We start from the raw sequence: 10,755 nt of genomic DNA, 5'->3' as shown, positions 1-10,755 counted from the left end.
TTTTCAACACTGGTTAGGGATGGAAAATTTGAATGGGACCGTTGCTCACGGCGAAAAAAAATACCAAACTCACGAGATTGGCGCCAGATCACGACGCTGTGTCTTCTTCTTGCTCTCGCGCCGCCGCGCAATTTTTTCGCCCGGAATTCGCAAATGTGTTGTATTTTGTTTAATTTTGTTTAACTGAATTTACGTCTGCAATTGCACCTCCCGACCGACTCCGGTGGATCAAAACGCAAGATGAGCTTCGTGCTGGATAAGGAGGCGTTTGTGCGCCGCGTGAAGCGCCTGTACACTGAATGGAAGGTGAGTTTTTGGCTGCGGATCCCCAGGCCACTTTTGTGCCTACAGGAGCCCCGGCACGCTCAGAAATTCCAATGCACATAGATAGTATAAACAATATTAGCAGTTGTGATGAAATTCCATACTTTATGGAAAAAGGTGATAAACAACGAGCGTAGCATTCCGAGTTAGGTTAGGCGCGAAGATGGATATCTCTGAACACTCTCCTTTACATTTTTTGCACAGGCGCCCAGCACCGGACACGATGACTCGCTCAGCAACCTGGACTGCATCATGAGCGTGGTGGGCACCGACGACGATGTGATCTACGCCAAGTCCATGGCCCTGCAGCTCTGGCTGCTTGGCTACGAGCTTACAGACACCATCTCAGTGTTCGCATCCGACGCCATATACTTCCTCACCAGCAAAAAGAAGATCGAGTTCCTGAAACAGACCCAGAACATAAGTGAGGAGGGGGTGCCAGAGATCAAGCTCCTTGTGAGGGACAGAGTAAGTTCGCAGGGCTGTTCAACCCAGCAAGCAATCTTATCCTGATCTCCTCCCCCTTTCAGACCGACAAGGATAAGGGAAACTTCGAGAAGCTGATCAAGGTGATCCAGAACTCGAAGAAGGGAAAGCGCCTGGGAGTCTTCATCAAGGACGCCTATCCGGGCGAGTTCAGTGAGGCCTGGAAGAAGTCCCTGATGGACTCCAAGTTCGACCATGTCGACATTAGCAGCATCATAGCCTATCTCATGTGTCCCAAGGACGAGTCGGAGATAAACAACATACGCAAGGCCTCTCTGGTGTCCATGGACATTTTCAACAAGTATCTCAAAGATGAAATCATGGACATTATCGACTCTGATAGGGTATGCTTTGAATTTCTGAAATATCCGCAAGCTGTCCACTAACTTCCATTGGTTAACCCACAGAAAGTGAAGCACGTTAAGCTGGCGGATGGCTGCGAGACGGCCATCACAGAGAAGAAGTACACCAGCGGACTGGACCCACGACTGCTGGACATGGCCTACCCACCGATAATCCAGTCGGGCGGAGCATACAGTCTGAAGTTTTCGGCTGCTGCGGACAAGAATATCTTGCATTTCGGCGTAATAGTTTGCTCGCTCGGCGCGCGCTACAAGTGCTATTGCTCCAACATCTCGCGCACATTCCTCGTCAACCCCACCGACGCCATGCAGGAGAACTACACATTTCTGGTAAGTGTGCAGGAGGAGATTCTCAAACTGCTCGTGCCGGGAACAAAGCTGTGCGACATATACGAAAAGACGGTGGCCTTCGTCAAAAAGGAGAAGCCCAGTATGGTGGAGAACCTGACGAAGAGCTTTGGCTTCGCCATGGGCCTTGAGTTTCGGGAAAACTCGATAGTGATCGGGCCGAAGTGCCAAGCGTTGATAAAGAAAAACATGGTGTTCAACCTCCATGTGGGCATCTCGAATCTGACCAATCCCGAGGCCGCCGATAAGGAGGGCAAGACTTACGCGCTCTTCATCGGAGACACCGTTCTGGTGGGCGAACAGTCTCCCGCCAGTGTGATGACGCCCTCGAAAAAGAAGATCAAGAACGTGGGCATCTTCATAAAGGACGACAGTGAGGAGGAGGATGTCGACGACAAGAAGGCAACTAAGGAAGATCAAGGCACCGAAATTCTTGGCCGTAGCAAGCGTAATGCCGTCCTCGAGTCCAAGCTGCGGAACGAAATCAATACTGAGGAGAAGCGCAAGGAGCATCAGCGGGAGCTGGCTCAGCAGCTGAACGAGCGCGCCAAGGAGCGTCTGGCCAAGCAGGGAAACTCAAAGGAGGTTGAGAAGGTCCGGAAGAACACAGTCTCCTACAAATCCATCAGCCAGATGCCGAGGGAGACGGACGTCAAGGAACTAAAGCTGTTCGTGGACAAAAAATACGAGACTGTCATCATGCCCGTCTTCGGCATTCAGGTGCCGTTCCACATTTCGACCATCAAGAATATTTCGCAGTCGGTGGAAGGCGAGTACACGTACTTGCGTATCAACTTCTTTCACCCGGGAGCCACCATGGGACGTAACGAGGGCGGACTCTATCCCCAACCGGAGGCCACCTTCGTAAAGGAAGTGTAAGTAAAATAGAGTATAACATAATTCGGCTTGAGTTTCATATTATTTTTCGCATGCAGCACATACCGCAGCTCCAATGTCAAGGAGCACGGCGAAGTGGCTGCTCCCTCCGGAAATTTGAACAACGCTTTCCGACTCATTAAGGAGGTGCAGAAGCGCTTCAAGACTCGAGAGGCAGAGGAGCGCGAAAAAGAGGATCTGGTGAAGCAGGACACGTTGATTCTGTCGCAGAACAAGGGTAATCCCAAGCTCAAGGACCTCTATATCCGTCCCAACATTGTCACAAAGCGCATGACTGGAAGCTTGGAGGCGCACACCAACGGATTCCGCTACATCTCTGTGCGCGGCGACAAGGTGGACATCCTCTACAACAACATAAAGAGCGCCTTCTTCCAGCCCTGCGACGGGGAAATGATTATCCTGCTCCACTTCCACCTCAAGTACGCCATTATGTTCGGCAAGAAGAAGCACGTGGATGTGCAGTTCTACACGGAGGTGGGCGAGATCACCACGGACTTGGGCAAGCACCAGCACATGCACGACCGCGACGATCTGGCAGCGGAGCAGTCTGAGCGCGAACTGCGCCACAAGCTCAAGACGGCGTTCAAGAGTTTCTGCGAGAAGGTGGAGACAATGACGAAGTCTGTGGTGGAGTTTGACACTCCATTCCGTGAGCTGGGATTCCCGGGAGCCCCCTTCCGCAGCACAGTGACGCTGCAGCCCACCTCCGGGTCGTTGGTGAACCTCACTGAGTGGCCGCCGTTCGTCATCACTTTAGATGATGTCGAATTGGTGCACTTCGAGCGCGTTCAGTTCCACCTGCGCAACTTCGACATGATATTTGTCTTCAAGGAGTACAACAAAAAGGTGGCCATGGTCAATGCCATCCCCATGAACATGCTGGACCACGTCAAGGAGTGGCTCAAGTACGTGGTCTCCTTCAATTGTTTGAATTTGTTTTTATATTTGGTTGCTTTTTCCAGCTCCTGCGACATCCGCTACTCGGAGGGTGTGCAGTCCCTCAACTGGCAGAAGATCATGAAGACCATCACAGACGATCCCGAGGGATTCTTTGAGCAGGGCGGCTGGACTTTCTTGGACCCGGAATCGGGTAGCGAAGACGAGAATGAGACGGCCGAGTCTGAGGAAGATGAGGCCTACAACCCCACAGACGCCGACTCGGACGAGGAGTCGGACGAAGATGATTCCGAATACTCAGAGGCCTCCGAGGATGAGAGCGACGAGAGCGATGGTATATTCCAGCATTCGATCTCCAAACCAGCCGTATTTTTAACTTTTATTGTCTACTTGCAGAGGACCTCGGCTCTGACGAAGAATCCGGCAAGGATTGGTCTGACCTGGAGAGGGAAGCCGCCGAGGAGGATCGCAACCATGATTACAATACCGACGACAAGCGCAACGGCAAATACGAGTCCAAGAAACACAACAAGAGTTCAAAGCACAGGTATGAAATGGCTCCCTTACGCCACTCTTCTGTAAGATCTCTTCCGTAATATGAATATATCAATCCCCGTTCTACACCCATCACAGTCGCCGCGAACGCGAGGAGCAGCGATCGTCGTCGTCGCACAGTAAAAAGCATAAGTCGAACTCCTCTTCCTCTTCTTCGCATTTAAAGTCCTCCAGCTCCAAACATGGCAGCTCATCTAGGTTTGTTACGGGAAGCCCCGCCAGAAAGCTAATACTCCAACTTCCGGCCAATTTAATCACTCAAGCAAGCGCATGCCACACCATTTAACACCCCACTTACATAAAGTTTTCGAAATTAATCCCCGATTCGTCATCCAACTCTTGTTTTTTCAAAATATCTTAAAGGTTCAAATCTAATTGTTTTTAATAATCCGAACGCAAGAGTCTTTGTTTCCATTTCACCCAATGGTTCAGTTTTAAGTTTGTATTCGAATGTCACCAAGTTCCTTACTAAAACCCCCACAGATACCCCATTCATTAACCCATTGCTTGCTGCAAAATTTACAAAATTAAAAAACATATATTCAAATTAAAAGCCAGAAGACGGTACTGACGAAATCTTTTTGCGATCTATTTAAAGCCCATCGAAGTCGTCCAAGGACAAGTACCAAAGCCGAGACAAGCATCATTCCTCCTCGTCCTCGGGACACAAGAGCAGCAAGGACAAGGATCGCAAGCGCTCGCGGGACGACAGCCGCGACAACGGTCACAAGTCGAAGAAGTCGCGACACTAAAATATTTAAGCCCCTTGTTATCACACTGTCAACCTGTTTGAAAGGACCCGCTCCACCACCCCATTGTCGCTCCGAAAGTTGTATTAAAATTAAATGTAATACGACTATACATTTATGTAATAAACTAAAGTAAGAAACTGTGTTGCGGCTACTTATTCCAGCTGCCCAGAAGGTGTCGGTAGGCGTGCACCACCTCGTCTCCGCTGTCGCGACGTCTCCTGCGTCCCCCGCAGGGCTGCTCCTCGAGGAGATGCCCGTGGTGCTGTCGGGAACTCGCCGAATTTCCGGCTGCGGCAACGCTGCCCCGCCTCTTGTGGGCGTCGAACATATTGCGGGTCTTGTTAATCGGGTACCGCATCTTGTTCTTCAGCCAGGTGGTGAAGGCGCGCTCGTTGTCCTGCATCTTCTTGAGCTCCTGCTCGTTGCGGTTGAGGGTCTGCTCCATGGAGAAGCGCTGCTTCCGACGAATCTGCTGCTCCCGCTTCTGCAGCTGCTGGGCACTCAGGCCGTACTCCGACATGTAGCCCGTGTAGCGCGGGAGCTTACCCTGGAGCGAATGGCGATGCTCGCAGCAGATCTTGTAGTTCATCCGAATGGTGGGTGAAGCGGCAGACCCCGAGGCGGAAGCTGACGACGGCGTGGGCGTGGGCTTGGTCCTGCGGCGGAAGCTGAAGCTGCGCGAAGTGAAGAATGTTTTGGAGGTGGCTTTGGGACAGGTGGCTGTGCAGACCTCTTTCAGACCGTCCTCCGACAGCGGCTCCTCTTTTTTAAAGTAAATGCTCTGCTCATTGAGCTCAAAGTCCTCCGGAATGTAGCTGGCCACGATGATGGACAGGTTATCTTCTTCGTCTTCGGGGGCAGCAATAGGATTAGGAGCAGACGAAGGGGCCTCCTCCTCCAGTCCCGTTAGCCTGTCGATGGTAGCCTGCTGCTTGGGATCGAGGGTCTTGTACAGATTCTTGTAGGCATCCCTCAGTTTCTGCCGGGCCTCGTTGAGGGTGCGCTCTTCCTCCTCGCAGTCGGATTCGGTGAGCAGGTTGGTCAGGCTCTTCTGGTCCGATTCATCCTGGTCGAAGGTGCTCTGCTTGATCTGAAAGGCTGCGGGAGGGGCAAAATCCTTCTTCGAGGGGGAGTCATCCAAGTCAGCCTCATCCACCCCGGAGAAGTCGTCTTCGTCGTCGACTGGGATAGCTTCCTGTACTACCGACTCTTGGACCACCTCTGTTAGGTCCAGGATTTCCTCGCATATCTCCTCCTCCTCCACCTCTTCCACTTCGGGAACTTCAAGTGGGGGCACTGGGGCCTCCTCTGCAACCGAAGCAGCTGGCGGCTCCTCCGCAATGGGCTTCAGCTTCAATTGGGACAGCTGCTGCAGAAGTTCATCTGGCGGACTGGGGCTCAAGTCCTTCTGCTGGTCAGTGGGCTCGTAGTCCTCCAAGTTCAAAGCGAACTTTACTTTGGTCACCTTGCCGTTGCCATCGGCGAGTCCGTCGTCCGGGGCAAAGAGCTCCTTGTTGGCCTCCTTGATCCTGTCCACAATGTTGTACTCGTTGACCGGCTTCAGGACTGCGGAATAATCCATGAGAAGTGACATGCTTTCGCCCTAAGGACCAGAATACAACTTACAGTAGACCTCGCAGTCCTCGTCCGATTCTGCCTCGCGTTCGCTCATCTCTGCCAGCTGCTCCTGGCGTGGCACATCGATTGCCTTCAAGTGCCGGGGTATTTTTAGACTTGGAAACTTTTGCGCTGCGATTTACGAGTAGGATGTGGGTTTGCCGAAACTTTCCATTTCGTGTTGAGTCGTCCTCCCGCACCCATCAAAGTCTAATGAACTTGGATGTGCACTCTGCCAGGCATTAGTTAGCCGCTGCTCCTCCTGCGGCCGCCTCTGCCGCTCCCTTGCGGTTATTGCCTGACATTTGGGTTTCAATGGCGCCCGTTGCCAGGCCGCAGAGATGTCCTGAAGTTTGATCGATGCCTGGTGACATATTGTCTCCCAGAAGAGGAGGAATCGGGAGTCCGTGGTGGGAAAGAGAGCGGGGCCTTTGAGCGAATCGGGTATACTTCAATCGGGAGCTTCAAGTATGTATTGTTGAATTGAAAATTCAAATTTCACTTAATCTGTTTCAGTAGAGGAAGATAAAATAAATGTCCTTAAGAGTAGTAGAAGTAGAAATCTGAAAATTGAGTTCCCAGGAGAGGGTATAGGTACGGTGCGTTTCCCATCACTACCAGGAGCAGGACTGGGGGAGGAACAACAAACAAGGGTCTGGCGTTTTATTTCCATGCACTTTATTCCATTTCCACACTTACTTGGCTAAGCACATTTAAAGCTTAATCGTCAACGGTCGAGCGTATTCGAACTGTTCGAATCGAATCGAGTGGAGCCGGAGCCGGAGCCGGAGGCGAGCAACAATATTCAGATTCAATATTCAATTCAAATAAGTTAAAAGCTACAAAAATAATCGATTCGAGAGGCGCACAACACCAATAAATAATTAAACCTAATAGAGCCGTCGTTAACTTCGTATTGAGCAAGTACCTAGCCTATTCCGTAGCCGATTTGATTGTTCCTAACTTTCCGATTAATTTCATCTCATTTGCATCGCCATTAGAGGCTCCATGCGCCCCTTGGAGGTGGAGGAAGGATGTGTCAATGAATGAGTATTTTGAATAAGTATGAGATCTACTATGCCATGCGAAGTGGGGGAGGCTGATAAGGTTCAATGGGCATGCCGCGGAGTGTAGATAGTGTTTATCTGTGGAGAAATAAAAAGTAAGTACTTCCAAGTAAAAAAGAGCGCTAAAAAGGAATAGATAGTGCACGTCCAATAAGCCAAATAAAATGATAAATTATACCACTCTGATAAACCAGTGGTCTGCCAGATTAAAACGAAAATGTGTCAAAAATAATATGTTTAATTCGAATAAAAACCAACATTCAATAGGGAAAATACGTACAAAAGTCAGGTTACAACTACACACTAAGGATTGGATAATTTTGGAAAAATAGGTCCTGTATTGGCCGTTAATCTTATTCAGATTCAGGTTTTTTGGGTAAATTTTTAGCATTTCTGTGTTTTATTTAATACAACCATTTTCAGCAGCGCTTACCAAGAAATTATACAACATTAAGAACTAAACGGCAGATGAGGTGTATATCAGTGCGGATGACTGGTCGAGATGTGATTTCATTTCATTAGGACGGTGTGGTTGGGTTGGGGGTTAGGTCAGGGGTAAAGTCAGTGGACAGGAGGCGCGTCATCACTATAGCTATAAAAAGAACATATTGCAATATCGGCGCTTCGTCTTACATCACTAGTAGCTTGGTATTATTTATCATGATTCGCTTGAGAATTGTCTCGTTACAATCGATTAGGTTCATAAATCATAATCATAATTCGAAGTTGACTAAAGTCTAGGTCTAGATCTTTAAGGCGCATCCATGGACAGACGCTCACTAATCATATACATAGATTCGTGGGTGTACGGTTTTGTTAATCTTTCGAGTGTTTTTGTTTTTTTGTGTTTTGTTTTTGAAAATCGTAAGACATTTGGAACGCGCGATGGCGCTTCTGGTGCTATTAAATTTCAATAAATTACAATTACAATTTATATATATAGTGTACGTATAACTCTAGCGATTCTTTAACATTTTAGCATCATATACAAAGTCTTTCGTTTTTTTTTCTCTTTGTTTAAATCAATTTCGAGCGTACGTATTAAACATTTTAGTTCTCTTTGTTTCTAGGTAGGGTATACAAAACACTTTACTGAGTATATAATAGAAAATGTTGTAAAATATATAATCATATATATAAATATATTGCTATATTTCGATCCGGGTTTCAAAGAGCGGCTTTGTCTAAACGAAATTTTTGCCGCCTAACACAAAAACGTACGTTACACAAAAACCGGCGTTCGGGTTATTTACGATTAATTTATAGAAAATAAATTGTTTATACAAATATAAACAAACACATGGATGTATATTATAGATAGGGGGGTAGAACTCCCTCCTTCCTCGTTAGTTTTCGCTACTCGTCTCTTGGATCAACCAGAAAACTCTCCCCATCTGCGCGCTTATGTAAAGAGTGGCAGGTGATAGAAGTCGAACCCTCGGTATCCCTTGGCCGCCAGCCAGATGTAGACAACGTGGTAGGCCCCCGGAATGAAGCAGATGAGTCCGGCCACAAAGAACACCACTCCCTGCGACGTGTTCTGCGGATCGGCGATGGCGAAGGTGCCCATCACGAACAGGCCGGTGCCGATGACGAGGAGCGTGAAGGCGGCCAGGACTGTGCGCCAGTTCTCGCGCACCTTTGGATGCCGCCAGCAGTATGTGTTGGTCTCCTCCGTGGGCAGGTTGCCGTACTCCTGGATGAGCGAGTCGCTGTCCCGGGACGTTGTGTCCTCGGCGTACTTGTAGCCCCTTCAAGAACCAATGAATAAAAAGTCAGAGTTAGATAAATGTTTATCAAGTGGAGCACTATAATAAACCCATTTACCCATGCCGCCATATAACCCTGACCTTTGGACCATAAATGCTCTATAATAACAGAGCGGGGTAAAGTGGGTCGATCTCGGCCCGATGAAGCTTATGACACAAAGTTAGTCTTGCTTTATTCTACGGATAATATATTCAAGCAAAGCAATGCAGGCCCCTTTAGCCGCTTCTATTTTGCGTCGAAAAATTCGGTTTTTGAACCCAGTCCGGTGTAGACTTTGGGCCTCTTATCAAGAGAGCTGGGGTTATCGTAGGCCTGGGTTGCCGCCAAAAGCAAAACGCAGTCATTATTGCGTCCGTCAGCGGCGCAAAGGTGAGAAGCCCGACAAGTGCAGTTACCGATGAGTCGGTTGCGGGCTTGCTAACTGGTTCCAGCTGACCGCAGGCGAAGGCCGCTCTGGCCGCCTCCTCCTCCCCCGGGCAGTCGACGAGAAATGGCGAGGAAGCCCTTATGACGAAATTTATGCGCAATGATTTTTACAATTGAATGCCAAATTAGGCTGGACGTCTGCATTTATAATCCCATAATTACACGAGCTATTTCGGCGTTGTTGCTGTTGCGACACGCCATGCATGGCTAATGGAGGAGCCGAAGAAATGAATGGATTGGCTTGGACCCGGGCGGGAGTGGACAGCAAAGCCAGCAAGCAGCACGCACGCGCCAGTGGCGGCGAGCTCGACTAACTTATTCAGGGGCTTCGCCCAACTGCTTCCGGCGGGAACAAGGAAATATGCGTACTGGCTTAGAAGGAACGGGAACGTTGCGGTAACTTGGGCAAGTCCAAATCCCTACACGCTTAGAAATTAAATTAGGTATTGAACAATTTCTGGGCTTAGATATAAAAATAAATATAAACTACTCCTTCCTCTGGCCGATACAATATCATTCCCCAGCGACTGAAACGCAAGTCGGAACAGCTGGCCAGACGGATTAATATAAACATGAGAACAACAATAACGAGAACGGGAACACTTAAGCTTCCTTGTTTGGCGGACTGAAGTGATTCAGAAAGCGCGCAGCACAAAGCACAAGAAAATGGTGCCAATAATGGCAGCCCACGCACGCAGATCAGGTCCAATCGAAGCGAATTGGAGACAAGACTGCGGGCCAAGACCCGTTTGGGCCCCCACTCACTTTGGGTCCTGGATGCGAATGGAGACGTCTTCGGTGGAGCGACCTTGCTTTCCGCCCCGCATGGGCGTGGATATCACAGTGGATCCATACACACGTATCGCCTCGTCCGTCTCCTCCTCGAAGGCGTCGTGTATGGAGAAGCCCCTGGCCCCGTTGTTGTACATATTTCCGCTGTTTACGCTGGCTCAACGGCTGCTGCTGTGGTGTTGTTTATTATTAACGACGATATTTGGGTTGCCAACGTTGGCTCGCACTGGCCCGAAAATCGAGTGAAAAGCGACTGGGTCTAATGCTGCCCCGCCATTCTGGTTGCACACTCCGAGCCCGGGTTGATTTTTCACCGTTTTTCGCTGCTCCACAGCCCTTAAACCGTTGAAAATGGGGTTTTTCTCGTTCTATGTAACGCGACACAAAAGACTAATTCAGCAGGGCAGGAAGAAGCAGCACGAAGTAGTGTGGCCAGAGGGTGGATGCAAAATATACTTGCCG

At 49.3% G+C, this 10,755-nt stretch overlaps 3 protein-coding genes across 6 annotated transcripts; 1 reads left to right on the top strand and 2 right to left on the bottom strand.

The window, feature by feature from the left end:
- Positions 1 to 81: 81 nt before the first annotated feature.
- On the top strand, positions 82 to 4,761 carry LOC6507579 (FACT complex subunit spt16). 2 transcript variants are annotated; one of them, XM_001955906.4, is made up of 9 exons: positions 82 to 306; positions 529 to 792; positions 855 to 1,154; positions 1,218 to 2,395; positions 2,456 to 3,322; positions 3,380 to 3,648; positions 3,711 to 3,861; positions 3,948 to 4,067; positions 4,468 to 4,761. In XM_001955906.4, the coding sequence occupies exons 1-9, from the start codon at positions 241 to 243 to the stop codon at positions 4,619 to 4,621; spliced, it is 3,369 nt and encodes a 1,122-aa protein (XP_001955942.1). In that variant the 5' UTR covers positions 82 to 240; the 3' UTR covers positions 4,622 to 4,761. The 2 variants fall into 2 exon arrangements, with proteins under 2 accessions (XP_001955942.1, XP_014765334.1); XM_014909848.3 differs by lacking the exon at positions 3,948 to 4,067.
- LOC6507473 (FK506-binding protein 5) lies at positions 4,743 to 7,386 on the bottom strand. Of its 2 annotated transcripts, XM_044714843.1 has the most exons (3): positions 6,938 to 7,386; positions 6,248 to 6,745; positions 4,743 to 6,187 (listed from the first exon to the last, which is right to left on the bottom strand). In XM_044714843.1, the coding sequence occupies exons 2-3, from the start codon at positions 6,291 to 6,293 to the stop codon at positions 4,770 to 4,772; spliced, it is 1,464 nt and encodes a 487-aa protein (XP_044570778.1). In that variant the 5' UTR covers positions 6,294 to 6,745; positions 6,938 to 7,386; the 3' UTR covers positions 4,743 to 4,769. The 2 variants fall into 2 exon arrangements, with proteins under 2 accessions (XP_044570778.1, XP_044570779.1); XM_044714844.1 differs by lacking the exons at positions 6,248 to 6,745; positions 6,938 to 7,386 and having other exon boundaries at positions 4,743 to 6,215.
- A 141-nt stretch (positions 7,387 to 7,527) lies between these two features.
- Positions 7,528 to 10,735, bottom strand: LOC6507472 (transmembrane protein 134). 2 transcript variants are annotated; one of them, XM_001955908.4, is made up of 2 exons: positions 10,267 to 10,735; positions 7,528 to 9,056 (listed from the first exon to the last, which is right to left on the bottom strand). In XM_001955908.4, the coding sequence occupies exons 1-2, from the start codon at positions 10,428 to 10,430 to the stop codon at positions 8,708 to 8,710; spliced, it is 513 nt and encodes a 170-aa protein (XP_001955944.1). In that variant the 5' UTR covers positions 10,431 to 10,735; the 3' UTR covers positions 7,528 to 8,707. The 2 variants fall into 2 exon arrangements, with proteins under 2 accessions (XP_001955944.1, XP_044570781.1); XM_044714846.1 differs by lacking the exon at positions 10,267 to 10,735 and adding an exon at positions 9,156 to 9,277.
- Between the last annotated feature and the right edge of the window lie 20 nt (positions 10,736 to 10,755).

This window comes from Drosophila ananassae, chromosome 2R (genome assembly GCF_017639315.1).
Source record: "Drosophila ananassae strain 14024-0371.13 chromosome 2R, ASM1763931v2, whole genome shotgun sequence".
NCBI classification, from domain to species: Eukaryota; Metazoa; Arthropoda; class Insecta; order Diptera; family Drosophilidae; genus Drosophila; species Drosophila ananassae.
The sequence above is the reverse complement of the archived record's forward strand: the minus strand, read 5'-3'. Positions and strand labels throughout refer to the sequence as shown.

Coding starts and splice junctions, on each gene's coding strand:
- LOC6507579 (XM_001955906.4), top strand. CDS start 241: ATGAGCTTCGTGCTGGATAAGGAGGCGTTTGTGCGCCGCGTGAAGCGC. Junction 2,396..2,455: donor GCCACCTTCGTAAAGGAAGT/GTAAGTAAAATA, acceptor TTTCGCATGCAG/CACATACCGCAGCTCCAATG. Junction 3,649..3,710: donor TGAGAGCGACGAGAGCGATG/GTATATTCCAGC, acceptor GTCTACTTGCAG/AGGACCTCGGCTCTGACGAA.
- LOC6507473 (XM_044714843.1), bottom strand. CDS start 6,293: ATGAGCGAACGCGAGGCAGAATCGGACGAGGACTGCGAGGTCTACT. Junction 6,188..6,247: donor CGAGGACTGCGAGGTCTACT/GTAAGTTGTATT, acceptor ATTATTCCGCAG/TCCTGAAGCCGGTCAACGAG.
- LOC6507472 (XM_001955908.4), bottom strand. CDS start 10,430: ATGTACAACAACGGGGCCAGGGGCTTCTCCATACACGACGCCTTCGAG. Junction 9,057..10,266: donor ATTCGCATCCAGGACCCAAA/GTGAGTGGGGGC, acceptor TGGTTCTTGAAG/GGGCTACAAGTACGCCGAGG.